A 16196-nucleotide genomic window follows, 5' to 3' on the forward strand; every position below is an offset into this window, starting at 1 on the left:
TATGCTTGAGTGACTCAGAATAGGTGGGAAAAACTACTGCATGTAACATACTTATATTTAAAAAAACTATCATTCTTTACCTGAAATTAAAATGTAACTGGGCATTGGGGCCGGCCGAGTGGCGCGATGGTTAAGAACTGGCTTGGGATGCCAGAGGGCCCCGGTTCGGATCCCACATATGAGGGTCAGTGACACTAGACTGAAGAACAAAACGACAGCAACTTGTCTGTTCCTCTTCCCCCAATTCCCCAGCGCTGTTCCCATCCCCTCAATTCCCCAATAAAAATTTAAAAAAAAAATGTAACTGGGCATTGTAGTTTTTTACTTACTAAGTCTGGCAACAACTGCCTTTCTTAGGTTCATGAATTAGAGTAAGAACTAGTATAGACAAGAAAAGGACTACGTGTGTTTTTTCTTTTTTACCAAGTTATTTAACCATCTAACATTGAAACACCAGGATGAACTGGCAGACTCACTTCCAATTCCTTTAGCTCTAATTGTCAGAACATTATTATCATTATTGTCTTCAGATTTTCCATTGTTATAGAGTGACTGTGAGACTTAGTGTCACCAATTATGGCCAATAACTTCCTTGTTAAATTCCTAGGGCGGAAAAATGTTGCCTAAAGTTCTGGAAATCACAGACTTGGGAAATTAAGTTACATAAATAACAGATGTTCAGGCTGAGGAAGGAAGGGAGCTGAAGCAAGTACTCTCAATTATCTAACAATCCCATGTGGTCCAGACTAGAATTATGGGAGAAAATTGAAATCTTCATTTCTATCCTACCATTAAGTCCTATCACATCCACCATTTAGTCCTTTTTCTCTCACCACTACTTGTAAGTCCATAATCAGGCTAACTCTCCTACCAAATTCTTCTAAAGCAAGAGGTCTTTCACATTTTTTTTTCTTTGGTAAATTTTGTTTGGAAAAAAATTCCAAACAAAAATGTGGTAAAAAAAAAATGTATAAAGAAATGTGGTTAAAAAAAAAACAAAGTTCAAACAGTGCGCATGGTTATACAATGAAATACAAGTTTCCTTTCCATCCTGACCCCTAGGTTCCTGGACCGAAGGTTCTTAACTTGGCTTAGGGACTGGGGTCTAAGGAAGGGTTTCTAGAGTAATGTGAATTACCTCAACGCATAATTTTCAATGTATTCATAATTGCGCATTTTTATGAGAAGAGGATCCAAACTTTTACCTGAGCCTCGAAAGGGTCCGTGCCTAAGAACTCTCGAGGCAGGAATTTCTGAAGGGGTTGATGCGCCCAAATGTCTCGGAACGGGCAAGGTAAAAATCCTGGAACAAGTCGTCCCGTGTCAAAAGTCTACCCCACCCACTCAACTGCGGCCCCTGAAGCACGTTATCTGTGGAAGGGATCACTGCTCTTCCCAAGTTTTCCGCCTGCCGCATTCCTTCCCTCCAGCGCGTCGGCGTGCTCTGACGTCATGACGCCGCACACGCAGTCCCGCCCCTGCAGAGATCGGTGCTGGGACGGAACCCGGGTTTCTCTCAAACCCGGAATGTGAGGCTTTGGCCCGCTGTCTCCGGCTCCCTACCCCGCTCTGTACCCGGGCCTGCTGCCGGTGCCCCACAGCTCGCCCCGGAGGAGCCAGGACGGCCGTGCCCTTTTGCCGTGTGCCCGCGTGGCTGCCGCCGCCCCTCCGATTCCTCCGGGGCCGCAGAGGAGTTCGCTACGGAGGGAGGCGGGGGCCTTCGGGAGGAGGAGGCGGAGGAGGCGGAGGAGGAGGGAAGGAAGATGGCCGCCGTGGAACTAGAGTGGATCCCAGAGACTCTCTACAACACCGCCATCTCCGCTGTCGTGGACAACTACATCCGCTCCCGCCGAGACATCCGCTCCTTGCCCGAGAACATCCAGTTCGATGTGTATTACAAGGTACGGACTGTGGGCCTGCTTTCCGCTCTCCTGCCGCAACCCATGGGGCCGCACCCCCTTCCACGTCTGCGAACCCCCCGCGGTTAACCCCTTACCCCTCCTGGCAGGATTGCCTCCCAAGATAATCTGGTGCGGTCTCGGGGTTGCCAGAATAGAAATACCCTATCTCCATGTCCTCTCGCTCAAGCTCTTGGGCCTTGATTGGTATTTCTTCCTAAGGAGCCTTTCCTTGTGTTCCCACCTACACTGTGGCCCCCCTGGGTAGGCCTTGCGTGGACTTCCTCTATTGCGCCCTTGTCCCGCTCAGTCCTTCCTTTCTAGCCTGTGTCTCCGGGATATTTTCTGCCCTCTCTTTCCAATTAAGTGTCAGCATCAGCTGGACTTTTTGCTCTGCCCCCCACCCCCGCCCCTTCCTACTTTCTCCTCTCGCCGCCCTCCTTCCCAAGGATTTTTTTCCTGCTTCGTGTTCCTTGGTTTCTCTTTTCTCATCCTAATCGGGAGGGAGTTGAGGAATTATTGGAAACAATCGTGTGCCTGACTCGCATATTCTTTAAAGCTCTGGTTTTCGTTTATAATTGGAGTTGACTTGGGGATTTTATTAATGTTGGAGTGGTGATAACCTAGTTGAAAGGAAGAGGGGAAATATTTCCTGAAAGAAAAAAAAATACTTTAGAATTTAAATTATGTTCATGTATTTGAAAGTTGCAACCTTCTAGCATTCCTAAATCACTCCCCCTCAAAAATCTGAACAAAAAAAATTCTCCCAAGTCACTCGCCAAGGAGTTTCAAGGGTTTCAAGGGTAAGAGTCTTTAGACGTGGACAATTTTTGCAGTGTTTAGAGAGGGAGGAGAACTTTATGGACTTGGAGCCTCCCTTTTCCTCTACCCCACATTTGAATGTGAACAGTGGATTTATTATTCAGTTCTCCTTGCCTTGAATTGGCGTGGATAACTCCTATTCTCTAGTAGCCACCCATACACAATTTGACCAGAAGTAAAATATGATTTATTTTTTAGATCTTAAATATTTCCTCTTGATTTGTAAATTGGCTGGAACAGTGTAAACTGATATTTAACAGATGTGTATGTTCTTATATATGTATGGTGTTTTATGGCAGTTGTTTTATTGGGAAGATTGCCCACTTTCTCCACCCCAGAATAATTTTTCAGAAAACAGCTGACTTGCTGCATTCTACTAAATCCAGCTGCTTTACACCAATTCTAAAAACTCAAATGTTTTTTCCCCCTAAATATTTGGAGAAGATTCATTTTGGTCATTCATATTATTATGGGGAATGGAGGGAGGGTTAGAGAAAAACCTTCCTTCTTTCCAAATCCCTTTGATACATTGACTTTTGTGTATATCTAAGGAAATTTTGTATATTTAAGATTCATTCCTCCCAGGGAAGGACGAGTTAGAGCTGTCTTTCTCAATCTGGGAAACTGCAACTTTGTGTGTGTGTGCGCTAACTGTTCATTTTATTAAATCATATGTAGTATTTTACACTTTTTAGAGAAATTTAAATTTAATCAGAGTACATTAGTAGCTGAATTCCCTCAAAATGCTTGGATCTCTTCTCGTAACTTGATTCTAATTGAAACTTTTTATTTGAATATTATTAGTGAGTATGAACAGATGGTGCTTTTGCCACATTTGTTTCACAAAGTTTTAATGTTGCTTCTTTTTGTTACACTTTTACTCCTTAATAGTTGTATGTCTTTTGGGAGTATGGCCCTGTACTAAGATGAAAGAAGGTATTTAAAATGTGCCTGGAGCTGTGTGAAAAGTTTTTACATGTTAGCTTATTTAATCCTCACAATTAAACTAGGGTATAGTAGGATATAACCAACCCTATGTGAGGTGAGAAAATTAATTTATTGGGTTGTCGGAAAAGTCATGACGCATTTTTTGCAATGAAAAACAAAAAATACGTCTTGACTTTTCCAATAACCCAATAGTTAAGGTTCCATACCTAGTATTTCGTTCCTGTGGACCTTGCTTTCTTGATTGGAACGATTTTGCATCTTGAGGTAGTAGATTATTTTGCTGAAAAACTTATAGAACTAATTTTTTATTAACTTTTAGAAATAGAGTGAAAGTCAGTAATGCGTATAAATATAAGATCCTCATCCCATGCCCAATTAAAAAATTTTAAGGGGCTTACTGTTTACAGTTTTCTCCAATTTAGAGCCAAGGAGAAACTCATCCTTCCATCAGTCCCTATTTCTTTTTTTTAAAGATTTTTATTGGGGAATTGGGGGGAGGGAAACAGACAAGTTGCTGTTCTTTTGTTCTTCAGTCTAGTTGTGGATGACGTTGCTTCACTGGCCCAAGTTGGCACCATCATTGCACTCTTTCCGGGCGAGGCAGATCAGTCGCTGGCTTCTGGACGGCTGCTCACACTGGCTGCTGGCCGCTTACTCTGGCTGCTGGCTACATACAGTAGCCCATGGTAACCCACTGCAGCAGGGGCTGCAGCCTATGCCGTTGCTGGCGATTCACAGCAGCCCAGCTCCAGGTTGAGCTGTTGTTCAGCATCTAAGCTGTAGAGGGCAGTGTCACTGGCCGTCATATGTGGGATCCAAACCAGGGCCCTCTGGTGTCCCAAGCCAGCTCTTAACCAACGCTCCACTCGGTCGGCCCCATCAGTCCCTATTTCTATCAATAGGCATAGTCATAGACAAAATTATAGTATTTGTGGAACGAAAAATTTCCCCCATCCCTCTTGATTGGGTAGTTTAGTGTCACTATGTTAATTTTTGTCAGTAGCTTTAGGTGAAGGTACCTTCATGGTCAGACAGTTTAGGAGATGAGATTATGGAATGAATGGGAGGTGAGGAAGTAGACATGCTGACTGCTTCCTGAGAAGGGGATGGAGAGATGTCGATGTGTACAAAGGATAAAATGTGAAGAGTTTTTTTTTTTTAAAGAATGGAATACATTATAATACATTTATTGGCTGAATGGCAGAAATCAAAACACAGGTTGAATATACAGGTGAGGTGGGAAATAAATTATGGATCAAAGTCCCTAAGCAGGAGCATTAATTAATCTTGCCTCTTCTTTCACCATGCATAAAGTAAGGTATCAGTCTTAAATTAGAGTTGGAGAAAGACTACTTCTTCCTCTAAAGTCAAATGGAAAGAGTTAAGGACATTAAATACCAACATAGGTAAATTTGCAAAGACTGGTTGTCAATAAAGAGATCATGTGCTGATAGTGAGGGGTGGTAGTGGTGGTTTTTATGTAAGAAGGCTAAACCGAAGTTGGAAATAGACACAGATGTCTATGGGAAGGGAAGTTCACTAAAAATAGGTTTAAAAAAAGTTGATGGATGGTTCAATAAAAATCAATACCCTACAGGATAATATCTTTAAATCTGAATGTTTTTTATCCAAGTCACTCAACCATTTAGGTATAGATGTGGATAAGGTGAATAGAAGGAATTGTAAAATTGTACACCAAGTGAAAGAAAATAGACGGAAGGGCTGGGTTCTTTAAAGAATGAAGTGTGTGATCTTTTCTGTGTATTTTAACCGCTGAATGGTCTATTTTGTGTCCTGTTACAGTTACAAAATTTTCCAGAGTTAACTTTCAGCTGAATGAATTTTCAGTAATGTGTTCTATTGTTTTCAAATTTAAACTTAATGATTTTTATTATTATTACTATTATTGTAAGCCTCATGCCAAAAACCATAAAATTCTTGCCTGATTTAGCGTTAGTTTATTTTTTTCTTTTTCTGTGTATATTTCTGTTGTGTAGCTACATACAGCCTCAACCAATATTCTGAAAACCGTTTAAAATTGGCTAGTAACAAATTGAAAAAAATTATTGCAACATATTTGACAGCTAAAGAGTTAATAATCTTTTCATATAAAGGGCTCTTAGGATTAATAAATTGAGAATGAAAACTTTGTGGAGGAGGGACATAAAAGAACATAAATAACCAGCCAGTGTATCTTAATGGGAAGGGAATATGTTATAAATGTCAACTCATCACAGTTTAAACTGTGAATTTATCACAATTTGAATCAGACTCTCAGAATTTTATTGGGTATAGAAAACTGATTAAATATGAAGTTCATCTGGAGGAATTAATTACATGAGAATTAATGAGCCAAGGAAATTTTAAAGATGCACAATACTTAGGAGAGATGTGCATTTATAAGACAGTCAATTTTGTTAGAAAGCAACATATTTTAAAACTGTAGCATTGGCACAAGAACAGCAGAGAGAGAAATTGATTCATAGAACAAAGTAGACATCAAAGATAGAAACCAAAGCATAATTAAGAATTTAGTATACGATAAAGTTGAGACAATGCTATATTTTAAATAAATGGGGGAAGCATCCAAAAATACCTTGGGCAACTGGCTGTTTGTGGGAAAAGTTAGACCTCTGTTTCACACCATATACCAAAATGAATTCCAGGTGATTATTAAATATGGCAAATGAAATCATAAAAGTATCAGTAAATTATTGGGTTAGTATCTTACAGTGGGAAATGACTGAAATTTCTTTAAAGAAATTATTTTTAAGGTAATTTACAAATTAAAAAAATGCTAAATGTTATAAAAATAAATAAGGTAATAAAAGGTGTTACTGATCTTGCCAACACTGGAATGCCATCTTGGCATAGAGAAGGCTTTTCTAAGCATGAAACCAAAACCCAGGAGGAAAAAAAGAAATTGAAACTTTGGAGTACATAAAAAATAGGAGGGAAATTGTAAGCACATTTTCAAAAAAGACTGCAAATGACAACGTTCGACAGATAAGGGGTGGATTTCCTAATACAGAAAGATCTAATACTAATGAGTATGCAAAGGACAACCACCTTATTTCCAGAAAACCTGAACAGCCAGCACATAGAAGAGGAAAATATGAATGGCTAATATCAAAAGATGCTCAACGGAAAAGCAAATTAAAATACAATATCAAGCCAAAGCAAACATGAAGAAAATCTGGAGGACTTACACCACCAAATATCAAGCTGTAACAATTAAGATAATATGGTATTGGCAGGCACATGTATAGCCGAACAAAACAGACAGTCCTGAGTCAGACTGACATATACTGTCATCCGATTTATGATAAAAGTGGCACAACAGTACAGTGGGGAAAATCAAATAAATGGTGTTGGTCAATTAAGTATCTGTATAGAGGGATACCATATTGTGTACCTTACACTGTATACAATAATCATTTTGGATGAATTGCTGATCTAACTATGAAAAACAGTTTTTTAGGGAAAAGAGGTTTTTTTGTTTTGTTTTGTTTTTAAAGATTTTTTTGGGCAATTGGGGGGATGGGAACAGTGCTGGAGTATTGGGGGAAGGGGAACAGACTAGTTGTTGTCGTTTTGTTCTTCAGTCTAGTTGTGGAGGACGTTGCTTCACTGGCCCAAGTTGGCACCGTCATTACGCTCTTCCCGGGTGAGGCAGATCAGTCGCCGGCCTCTGGATGGCTGCTAACGGCGACTTTAGGGTCGCTCACGCTGGCTGCAGGCTACATAAGGTAGCCCATGACAACCTACTGCCACAGGGGCTGCAGCCTACGCCATCGCCGGCGACTCACGGCAGCCCAGCTCCAGGTTGAGCTGTTGTTCAGTATCTTAGCTGTGGAGGGCAGTGTCACGGGCCCTCATATGTGGGATCCGAACCGGGGCCCTCTGGCGTCCCAAGCCAGTTCTTAACCATTGCGCCACTTGGCCGGCCCCAGGGAAAAGAGTTTTCATTATGCCTGGAAATATATATTAAATAGGATATAAAATGGGCTAAATATAAAGTAATTTGATGAATTAGACTATATATACATATATATATTATTATTATTATTATTTTTTTTTAATCTGAGCCATCCTGCCACCGGTTGGCAGCTTAGCAGCTGCTCAGTAGACTATATTAATTTTAAGAATGTCTGTTCACCAACAGATATCATTAAGAGTAAAAAGCCAGGCCACAGAGTTAGAGAAGACATTTGCAGGATATACCTGACAAAGGACTCGTCCTACATCTGAAGAACTAGAAATGAGGGAAATTTTTAAAATCAGGGTAAGAACTTATAGGCATTCACAAAGAGGATATTCAAAGGACCAATCAAACATTTGGAAAGGGGCTCAGCCTCATTTTGTTCAGGGAAATTGTTGTCCTACAGTACATTCCTAAAAATAACTAAATGAAAAAGAAAAAAGTCTTGGTAAGGATATGGAGCAATCAAAACTCATACACTGTTAGTAGGAATGTAAATTGATATGCCATTTTGGAAAACTAGCATTATCTACTAAAACTGAGCATATACATACCCTATAACCCAGGAATATATATATTCCAAGATATATATATATAGATATATATATATTTAAAAATGTTCATAGCAACAATACTTATAATAACCAGAAAGCAGAAACTGTCCAAATACCTATCAATAGGGGAAATAATAAATTATGGAGTAGTTATATAGTGGAATATTATACAATGAAGATGGATGAACTGCACCAGTTTGAAAGAATATGGATGAATTTCAGCAAATGATATTGAGTGAAAGAAACCAGTCGCTGGAGTATATACCAGAGGCTCGCAAACTTTCTCCCTTCGCAGCATTTGGTTCATGGCACATCTGGGCCAAAAGAAATTCCTAACAGTTCTGTTTATTAAGTAGTTAAATACAAACAACTTAATAATATTTATGTCCTAACAACTTAAGAGCCATTAAAAAATAATGCAAAAAAAAAAGAAAGAAAGCATTTTTACTTCATTCTTAAATAACAGTTACTTACTAATGGGATGTGTATGTTTATTGGGTACAGTACAACTTCTCAAGTCTTGGAGTCAGATTGGACACCACCACCTTCAGCTTATGTTACACATTGATTTTGCACATTACTTTTTATAATAGCAACTACTGAAAATGCAGTTTCACAAAGATAAGATGTCATTGAAAGGAATATAGCAGCCTGGTAGTTGGCACAGTGTAACACGGGTGTTAAATATTGTTTCTGTAAAATTTAAAATATCATGCAGTGCCCTAAGGCAGCTTGGCACAGTTTGGAAACTGGATATATAGTGTATGGCTCCCTTTATATAAAGTTCAAAAACAGGCAGAATTAATCAAAAGTGTTAGAAGTCAGGAGAGGTTACCCTTGGAGGATAGTGACTGCAGGGGCATGAAGGGAAAAATCTGAGATTCTGATAATATTTGGATGTTGGTTACCTGTGTGTGAAAATTTGTTGATCTTTGCATTTTAAATATGAATTGTATACTCTATATATGTTATACTTTAATAAAAAGGTTTAAAAAATAACATCCATTTTCACTTATCAGATTGTCAGTGTTTAAAGATTCAAATCACTCATACCCTTTAGCCCACAAAACTATTTAAAGATTTTTTGTTCCTTACAGGAATGCTTGTTGAGTGTGCAGAATATTCTATTCAGGGATGTTCAGTTTGGTGTTGTTTATGATGGCAAAAATTGGAAACACTATATGTTAGTCAGGAATGGAATATCATACTGTAGTTATAAAGAATGAGTATGCTGTATATACTGGGATAGAGATGCCAGAGCACATCAGGTGGGGAGAATAAAAAGCTTGTTACAAAGTAGTATGAATAACATAATCCTGTTTTGTTTTTTAAGTTGTGGGGGAGTATGTGCATACATTTGTGTATGCATTTAAAAAAAATCTAGAGGACAACATTTTAATGGTGTTTACTCAAGGAGTAGGATTGCGGTCACTTTTTACTTCATATTTATATCCTCAGTTCTTTTAGTACTTGGATTTTTATGACCATGTATTATTTTGATATATAAGAAGTAAAATTAAATTTTTTTAAAAAAGATTTTATTGGGGAATCGGGGGAATGGGAACAGACAAGTTGCTGTTGTTTTGTTCTTCAGTCTAGTTGTGGAGGATGTCGCTTCACTGGCCCAAGCTGGCACCATCATTGCGCTCTTCCCGGGCAAGGCAGATCAGTTGCCGGCTTCTGGACGGCCGCTCACTGCGGCTGCTGGCCGTTGACGCTGGCTGCTGGCTACACACGGTAGCCCGTGGCAACCCACTGCCACAGGGGCTGCAGCCCACGCAGTCGCCGGCGACCCACAGCAGCCCAGCTCCAGGTTGAGCTGTTGTTCAGCATCTTAGCTGTAGAGAGCAGTGTCACTGGCCCTCATATGTGGGATCCGAACCGGGGCCCTCTGGCGTCCCAATCCAGTTCTTAACTAACGCGCCACTCGGCCGGCCCTAAATTTTTAAGAATATCTGAGACACAAAGTTGTACTAAGATATTCTAAAATATTTGTCAGTATGAATGAGAAATAAGTGCAAGTGGTTGTTTAAAAAGAAAAATAATTCAGTTAAATAGTTAATTCACTAGCCCAATGAAGAAACATGAAAGAAAGTTCACATTCTCAAAATTAGGAATGAGAAAGAAAAAACAACCATAGATATAATGGAAAGGGAAAAATAGCTTTTTAATGCAGAACAGCTTCTTTAGATGTAGAATAGTTTGCATGATTCTATGCTAATCACTCTGAAAACATTACTTAAGTTACGTTTTTTTGGAAAATACAGATGATGAGAGGGAGAAGTTAGTAGTCTAAAAACCATGAGAGAAATTGAGAAATTATACTTCTCCCTTTGTCCTTCTGCCTCTTCCCTCAGCGGACAAACAAAAACTCCCACCAACTTCAGATAGTTCCTTGGGCATAAAGAACAGTTGATGCTACTGATATTTAACTTGTTCCAGACCAACCTAATTCTTTTCAATTAAAAAAAATAAGAGGTCAACATAGCACTAATACCTTAGGTAATACCTAAGAAAGCAACAAAAAGAAAGTATCTAGAAAACCACCTTTGTGTGTCGTGAGACAAAAATTCTAGATAAAATAATAGCAAGTGCAAATCTGTTTATATCATTCACCATATTAACAGGACAGTGGAGAACTATCGTCATAATATAAAAATCTAACATCTCTTCCATTAAACTTTTAATAAGGAGTACACATTGACATTATAAACATAAGCCTAATCAAATGGTAATATACGAACCTAAATAAAAATACTTAGTGGTAAAACCTTAAAGCATTCGATTAAAATCAGGACTACAATAAGGTATCTTCTATTATCAGTATCATTAAATTTTTTTAAAGTAAAGACTTTCAGACTATTTCTGGAACTGTAGACAACATATTCAACATTATTGGAAGTGATAAGCAATGCAGTTCGAATAAAGAAAAAGCCAGCAAAATCAACTGAAAAACTATAGCAATAAGAATTCAGTAAGGGGGATGATTACACATTTGTGAGTAACAATTTAATAATTTTTCTATATGCAGTATAGAAAAGAATATATCTTAAAATAACAGAAAACATGCCATGGTGTAAATCCAAAAAAAGGTGTACAGAAATCCAGAAGTCTTTAATAAATGTCCAAGAGACATATTTTGTTCCTAGATTGGAAAATTCAGGGTTTTGAAGATACAGTTTCTCTCTAAATATATACACTCAGTGTAGAATTAATCAGAATACCAAAATTGTATTTTGTAACCAAGTTTATTGGTATTTTTTTTTTTACTTTTTTTACTTTTTTTTTTTAGTTTTAATTTTTTGGAACCAAGTTTAATAACTTAAAGATGTGTAATGGGAAAAAAAAGTTTTTAACTTATATAATGGAGAATTAAAGTTTATGAAATATACTCAAAACTACTGCAAATCAATAAGAAAAAGCGGACTGAAAAGAAATGTGCCGTTATGTTGACAGTCATTTTCTCTAGATGGTAAAATTAAATGTTTTTTTTTTAATAAATTCTTTCTATATTTTCTAAAATCATGTATATAATTCTTATGAATTCAAGGAAACAAATGTTTTAAAGTTGCTTAACTAGACTACAGAATGAGTTTTCTTATGGAGACAGAATGTGTTTTCTTATAATCATACTACCGCCTCTCTGTTGCCTCACGAATACACTCCTGATTTTCACCATAGATTGGTAGTGAAGCTTTAAGAAGAGAAGCTAAGAAACTTATCCAAATATATAGATGATGTATATGTATTGAGTTATATATGCCTGGTTACCATTGTTGGTTAGATCTTACATCTAACTAGATTTTTGTTTTGACTTTCCATTTGTATCATGGTAGCATCTTCCAACATTAACACAATTATGCTGTCTTGAAAATTATGCCATTGATCCATCAAGTGAGGATTAGAATTAGATTATCTGGCTCCTAGACATAAATTTATCCTCGTAATGATTGGGGAAAAAACTTTAATTTCTTGCTTAATGGATGGTAAATTAGTAACATCTTCATAGGTGGACAGCATATTTAAACTTTAGTAAAGTTTGTCCTCCCTTTTGAATGTTAATTTACCAAATTCTTGTGCTTTGTAATAAAATAAACATGTCCATTTAACCCTTTGACTTACCAGTAAGCAAAGCACTTTGCCCTGCATGGTACAACTAATCATATGTTTGTCAGTTGTATTAAAAAAAAAAAAAAAGTATGCCATAGAATGGGTGAGTGTAGAGCAGCTGAAAAATTAAAATGTTAATAAGCAGGAAATCTAAATGTTGGCTTTCAGAAGAAAGCTTTTGCCTTTTAATTACATGTGCATTATGTTAAGATACTCCTATGGTACTTGCTTTGATCAAAGAATGTGTAATCTGAGGTCACAATGCAATCAAACAACTGATAACGGCATTATATATGATATACAATATAAGAACAAAATAAAGGAATATCAAGTTATAGTCTAATGTGAATTTTTCAGAGCTACATTTCAGATGACTTTTAGAGTTAGAGAATAAGAATAAATATATCTTATAAAGTGAGGATAGCACATGTGTATTAAAAGAAAAATATTATTTTATTTTAGAGGTAAAGGATATATTTGTTTAGAGATAAAGGATACATTCTTTTTTAAAAATACCTTTTACATTGGAAAAATTTAAACACAAGAGTAGATAGAAAAGAATAATGGACCTCCGTGTGTCCATTGCCCAGCTTTAACAGTTATCAGTTCTTGGCCATTTTTGTTGCTGAATCTACTCTTCTACCAACATTCCCCTTATCTCTATAGTATTTTTCATACATTTTTTTTTTAAGATTTTTTTTTTTTAATTGGGGAATTGGGGCGATGGGAATAGTGCTGGGGGAATTGGGGAAGGGGAACAGACAAGTTGCTGTCGTTTTGTTCTTCAGTCTAGTTGTGGAGGACGTTGCTTCACTGGCCCAAGTTGGCACCATCATTGCGCTCTTCCCTGGAGAGGCAGATCAGTCGCCAGCTTCTGGACGGCCGCTCACTGCGGCTGCTGGCCGCTCACGCTGGCTGCTGGCTACACACGGTAGCCCATGGCAACCCACTGCCACAGGGGCTGCAGCCTACGCCGTCGCCAGCGACTCACAGCAGCCCAGCTCCAGGTTGAGCTGTTGTTCAGCATCTTAGCTGTGGAGGGCAGTGTTCACTGGCCCTCATATGTGGGATCCGAACCGGGGCCCTCTGGCATCCCAAGTGTCACACATTTGTTTTTATTGTGAGCAGCAGGTGGGACACTTCCAGCAATAGTTAAAGAAAAAAAAAATTTACAAAAACAGGGATACAGTGAAGCTGCCTGGTTGGAACTTTTGGGAGTTCATATGTAGATGCTGACCCAGAGCAACAGGAAGAGAATCCCAAAGCCCGTGAAGAGCGAGGCCACCAAGAAGATGAGGAGCTCATCATAGATGTCCTGAGTGTACTTGGTGTAGGTGACCTCATAAATGAAGAACCAGGCTGTGAAGAACATGCCAATGGCCAACAGCATCACTGTCAGATGGGGGAAGACAGCCAGGTTCACTGGGTTAGTTGGTCCTGCTCGTGGCCTTGAGCTCCATTTTGCCGGGCGCTGGGTGATTGGCCGCTCTAGCCAGAAGAACATATCATCTATAGTATATCAAAGCAGATCTAGACACCATATAATTTCGTCTGTAAATACTTGAGTAGCCACCATACTGTTACAATACCTAAGAAAAATTAACAGTAATTCCTTAATGTTATTAAATATCCAATCATTGTTCAAATTTTCAGTTGTTTCAAATGTCAAATATGTATATATTTTTACAGTTTGCCTGTTTGGATCAGGATCCAGATAAGTTCTTCACCTTGGCTATTGGTTGATATACCTCTTAAGTCTCTTGATCTATACATTTCCTTTTCCATCTGTTTTCATATCTTTGCAATTTATTTGTTGAAGAAACAGGATCCTTCCTCTTGTAGATGCTACAGAGTTTTCTGCAGTCTAGATTCCAGTGGTCAAGATATTCATCATCACTTCTAGATGTTTTAATCTTTGTATCTGTGGGGACTTCATGGGTTTCATTAGTTTCAGTCCAGTTTTTAATGCCAGGTTCTGGGTTTGGGGTCTGTAGATCATTTAGGCCGTATGAATTTGAACTGCATACTCACATGTGTCTTAGTTTTTCACAGCCATCTTTATGCTAAGGCTGTGGGAGATGTTCTAGACTTTCTTACACCTGGGTTGAGGCAGGTAGTTCAGCTCCAGGTCCCTTGTCTTACAAAAGGATCTGCTGCCGCCTGGACTTCTTCTTATCTGATCTTTGCACTCTGGCCTTAAACCATTCAGAAGTATAAACTATTTTGCTTCCTTCCAGCCATTTTTGAGTTTGTCTCGTCTTAATTTTTGGCATCTGTGGAGTTTCTGCTCTTGGTTTTAAACTCAGCTATTTATCCAAAGGTTATTTTATGATATTTTATCCAGCATTTCCCTGCCTTTGGAAAGGGGCTGGAAGGTTTTCACGTGTCGGTGTCATCTGCTATATTGCCAGAAGCTTCACTCCTGTTCCTCTTTATATTCAGCTGAAATTTATCCTTGGAGTGGGTATTTTTATTGTGTTCCTAAAATGCTCTGTTTACCTCTGTTGTGTAATCCGTGAACATTTTTTATTTTTGTGCTCTGACAGATTCTAAATTTGTTGAGATCAGGGAAGAATTCTTACTAACTTTGTATTACTTTGGTGGCCAGAGTCACCACCATGTCCCCATTACCTAGCATAGTGCCTTATACAAATATTCCTGATATTTATTAAGTTAATAAAAACAAATAATAAGTAGATTGTTCCTAGTTGTAATATTCTTGCCTTTGATGTGAAAATCACAAAGATAAAACACGTTCAGAAAGCTAAGAGTTTCATGTAATGAATATGCCAGGGTTACTAGGTAAAAGATTAGATGTTAAAATAGGAAACATCTATTTTTGTCTATAAATTTACGCAACTATTATTTAGAATTTGTTCTTGATTTTTCCATGTAGGTACTGGCACTTTATGTTCTTCATGACTCTAGCTTATTAAGTTTGCATTCAAATTTGTTCTCAGAGTTTATTGCCTGAGCACTGTTCTATACAGAGTACTGTCAAGACAGGAAGTAGGACTGCCCAGGAAATATTTCTCTTTAAGGTGCATACAGTCTGCTTGGAGAGACAGTAAGTAACTACGTATGAAATTGGGGTTTTTCCCTTAGGGTTAAATTCGTCAGATTAATTTGGACAATTTCAATAAGTAATGATAGAATAAGAATACTCAATACTTGATTCTCATGTTAGAGACTGTGTCTTGAATTTTTTTTTCTTAAGTGTTGTGTTCTGTCCAAAGTAGATCACTACCAGTTTGGATTATGCATTCAAAAACATTGAATGTATATCTAGTGCTAGGCATTGTGCTAGGTATTGGGAATATAGTGTTGACAATGGTAACCTAATACAGTGCAGAGTGTAATGGAGTGACCTGTTTAACCAATTATCATTTAAGTGAATGCATCTACGTTTTGATGCTGCCTACTATGGAGGAAAAATACAATGTATAACAGGAAACAGAATTTAGATTTAGGAGTCAAGTGACCTCAGTATTAATTGAGACCATTAGGATGTGTTACAAATTAACCAGGCAAAGAATCATGGTACCAGTGCTTCATGTGGAGGCAGCAGCATAGCAAGTCATGAGGTGAGATAGAGCTAAAAGAAAGCTAACGTGGCAGGAATGTAGGGAATATGGAGAAAGAATATTAAAAGATGAGGTTTGAAGACTTGTAGGCCACATTAAAGATTTTGGATTATGTTTTGGGCCGGCTGAGTGGCGCGTTGGTTAAGAGTTGACTTGGGACGCCAGCTCTGAGCAGCAGGGCCCCAGTTCGGATCCCACGTGGGGGCCAGTGATGCTGCCCTCTACAGCTAAGATGGTGAACAACAGCTTGACCTGGAGCTGGGCTGCTGTGAGTCGCCGGCGACAGCATAGGCTGCAG

The 16196-nt window shown here is 38.3% G+C and overlaps 1 protein-coding gene and 1 pseudogene across 1 annotated transcript in view; one reads left to right on the forward strand and one right to left on the reverse strand.

Moving 5' to 3' along the window:
* The first annotated feature begins 1452 nt into the window (after nt 1-1452).
* The window catches only part of APPBP2 (amyloid beta precursor protein binding protein 2), a 57282-nt gene continuing 42538 nt past the window's right edge, over nt 1453-16196 (forward strand). Inside the window, exon 1 of the mRNA XM_019636749.1 lies at nt 1453-1901. Coding sequence (XP_019492294.1) covers nt 1764-1901 — 138 coding nt within the window. The 5' untranslated portion in view covers nt 1453-1763. The remainder of the gene's footprint in view (nt 1902-16196) is intronic.
* On the reverse strand, nt 13436-13774 carry LOC109379808 (transmembrane protein 258 pseudogene; annotated as a pseudogene).

Source organism: Hipposideros armiger, unplaced genomic scaffold (genome assembly GCF_001890085.2).
Source record: "Hipposideros armiger isolate ML-2016 unplaced genomic scaffold, ASM189008v1 scaffold_29, whole genome shotgun sequence".
NCBI classification, from domain to species: domain Eukaryota; kingdom Metazoa; phylum Chordata; class Mammalia; order Chiroptera; family Hipposideridae; genus Hipposideros; species Hipposideros armiger.